This window comes from Lathyrus oleraceus, chromosome 7 (genome assembly GCF_024323335.1).
Source record: "Lathyrus oleraceus cultivar Zhongwan6 chromosome 7, CAAS_Psat_ZW6_1.0, whole genome shotgun sequence".
Taxonomy (NCBI): Eukaryota; Viridiplantae; Streptophyta; class Magnoliopsida; order Fabales; family Fabaceae; genus Lathyrus; species Lathyrus oleraceus.
Window position 1 is genome coordinate 173,729,134 of NC_066585.1, and position 2,327 is coordinate 173,731,460.

At 37.4% G+C, this 2,327-nt stretch overlaps 1 protein-coding gene across 1 annotated transcript; it reads right to left on the minus strand.

Annotated features, from left to right (window-relative positions):
• Positions 1-1,723: 1,723 nt before the first annotated feature.
• LOC127101761 (uncharacterized) lies at positions 1,724-2,110 on the minus strand. The gene has a single exon (XM_051039206.1). The coding sequence runs from the start codon at positions 2,108-2,110 to the stop codon at positions 1,724-1,726; it is 387 nt and encodes a 128-aa protein (XP_050895163.1).
• Positions 2,111-2,327: the final 217 nt, after the last annotated feature.

The following is a 2,327-nucleotide window of genomic DNA, read 5'->3' on the forward strand; positions in this document are numbered from 1 at the left end:
ATTATCGAGCAACAAGGTTGGGCTGGTAGGTTATCAAAGTAACCTGAACTTTCGAAGGTTTGAATCGAAGAGTCAGAATCCTGGGAGTCAAAAAGGCTTCCCAAATCAACAAGGATTCTATCTCCTGTTTCTTAGATGGATAGGGGAAGGTCATAGTAAACCACTTGAGGCCAATTTTCTTAAAGGCGAATGGGGTCATGCTCGAAGTAAAGACATGACGCTTAGCAAACATCATGATATAACTTATGAAGGTTGGTTAGAGAGCTTGTCCTTCGTCCCTAGGGGTTAGTTGAGATAATCTTGGGCATTCGACCCTTCTGTTCTGGATTCCCTCAGCATCTTCGTCAACGAGGCCCTTGTTCGGCATGATGGCCTCGAAAGTGGCATTGAGTCAAAGTTTTAGTAACCAGAAGGGGCCAGACAGAAGAAGGTTCCCTTAATCCCCCAAATTCTTCAGTTGAGCCACTACATCGCTTAAGGATTCGTAAAGGCTTGCCAGGATCATCTCACTTAGGCAGATATCGTGCCCCGCATGTAGTTGGTTGGCCAGAGTAAGATATTTTTTGGCGACTTGTAGGGATTTTGAACATAACACGAAATGTGACAACCACAAAGCCAAAAAAGCTATGTGCTCCACGTTGGAGACAACGTCAGTATCTTTATCATGGTAATGTGCAATATGTGTTGAATACGCTGCTCTAGTGGTCTAAAAGGCAATAGTATCCATAGAATCGATATCAGGATCATAGGTATGTCCAATGGGTTTCAGCCACGTGATGGCGGCCATGTCGAAGAGATTCATATACTTACAACATTTACTTTGTCATTTCTAAATCCTTTATGATTTATGTCGTTTACTTCACTCTTTTCTGTTAGTTTTCAAACGTTGATTTAAGATTTCTTTCATTTGACTCATCCTTTGTTGTTAGTGTTCTTTTCAACTCTGATTTGACGCTTAGCCTTTGAGTATTCGTTACTACCACATTTCTAAAACACTTAGCACATGTCCTAGGATCAATCTGATCGATCCTACGAGTAACCAAATATAGAAATTTGGAAGATCAGCGGTTGTTTACCAATTTCTTAGGTAAACAGTGTCTATGTTTTAAATTTTATTTCGCAATCGTAATTGTGGCCGTAATATTATGGATGCAGTAGTTTCCGTAATTGTATTGAATTGCAATTAACATGTGATTTGAGATCACGTGTCAAGATGCTTTAGAAACCACAATTAACATTGTATTTCAAATACCACTCAATCAAAATTTGTGCCGCAATGGCCATAATGTGCATCACAATAATGGCAATGATCACAATCGCAACACTTGCAATCACAACTGCATCTGCAACTGTAATTTAAAACCATGGAGGTGTCTACTTCTTCTAATATTCAAATCACCCTCTTGTTTCTCACTTATTATGAAATTATGAACAGATAATAAGAATCCGAAAGTTAATTAATATAAGAAAGAAGTCATCATATTTGTATCTGAATGTGTAATTCATCATCAATTGAATAAATTCAAATAAAAAAACATAGTGCTCAACTAGTAAGAAAAAAGAGAAAAATACAAAGACTTTTTCACACCATATATAATACAAGAGAGATATTACTATCATTATAACCTCATACTATTTCATCATACACAATAAAGAAATCATGCAATAATATCCATATTGCAAACATTTAGCTGATTACATTATGCACCTTATAAGTAAGTGTTTAAGGGCTAGAGATTGAAGAAGGTGGTGGGAAAAGAAATGGAATGGAAGGAAAAGTGATTGGGATTGAGGTGGAAATGTTGGGAAGTGAAGTGATTGCTCGCAAAGGCGGAATGTTGAGAGATGGAGTATTTGTAGGAAAGGTAGGAATTGGTGACATAGTGAGCTTAGGAACAGTTGGAATGTTAGTAGGTAATGGAGGAAGACTTGCTTGAGGCAATGTTGGAATTGAAGGCAAAGGTGGAAATGTTGTTGGCTTTGGCAAAGTTGGAATGCCAAGCAAATTTGGTTGTGGGGTTGTTTGCAAATGTTGGCGAGCTGCTAGGATCATGCTTGACGTTGTTACAACAAGAAGGAAAGCAGTGATGAAAGATTTGGTTGATGCCATTGATAACTTTCGGTTGGTGACCATAATTGAAAAAATTTCAACCTACAAACATCCACCCACCAATCTATCTCTCCATACTTACAAATCCCATTGATGCATTAAATGACCATAATTGGAAAATGGACATGAAAGATGAATATGATGCTCTTATTGAAAATAAGATGTAGAAATTAGTTTCTCGTCCCTTTAATGTTAATGTTATTCAAAGTTTGTGAAT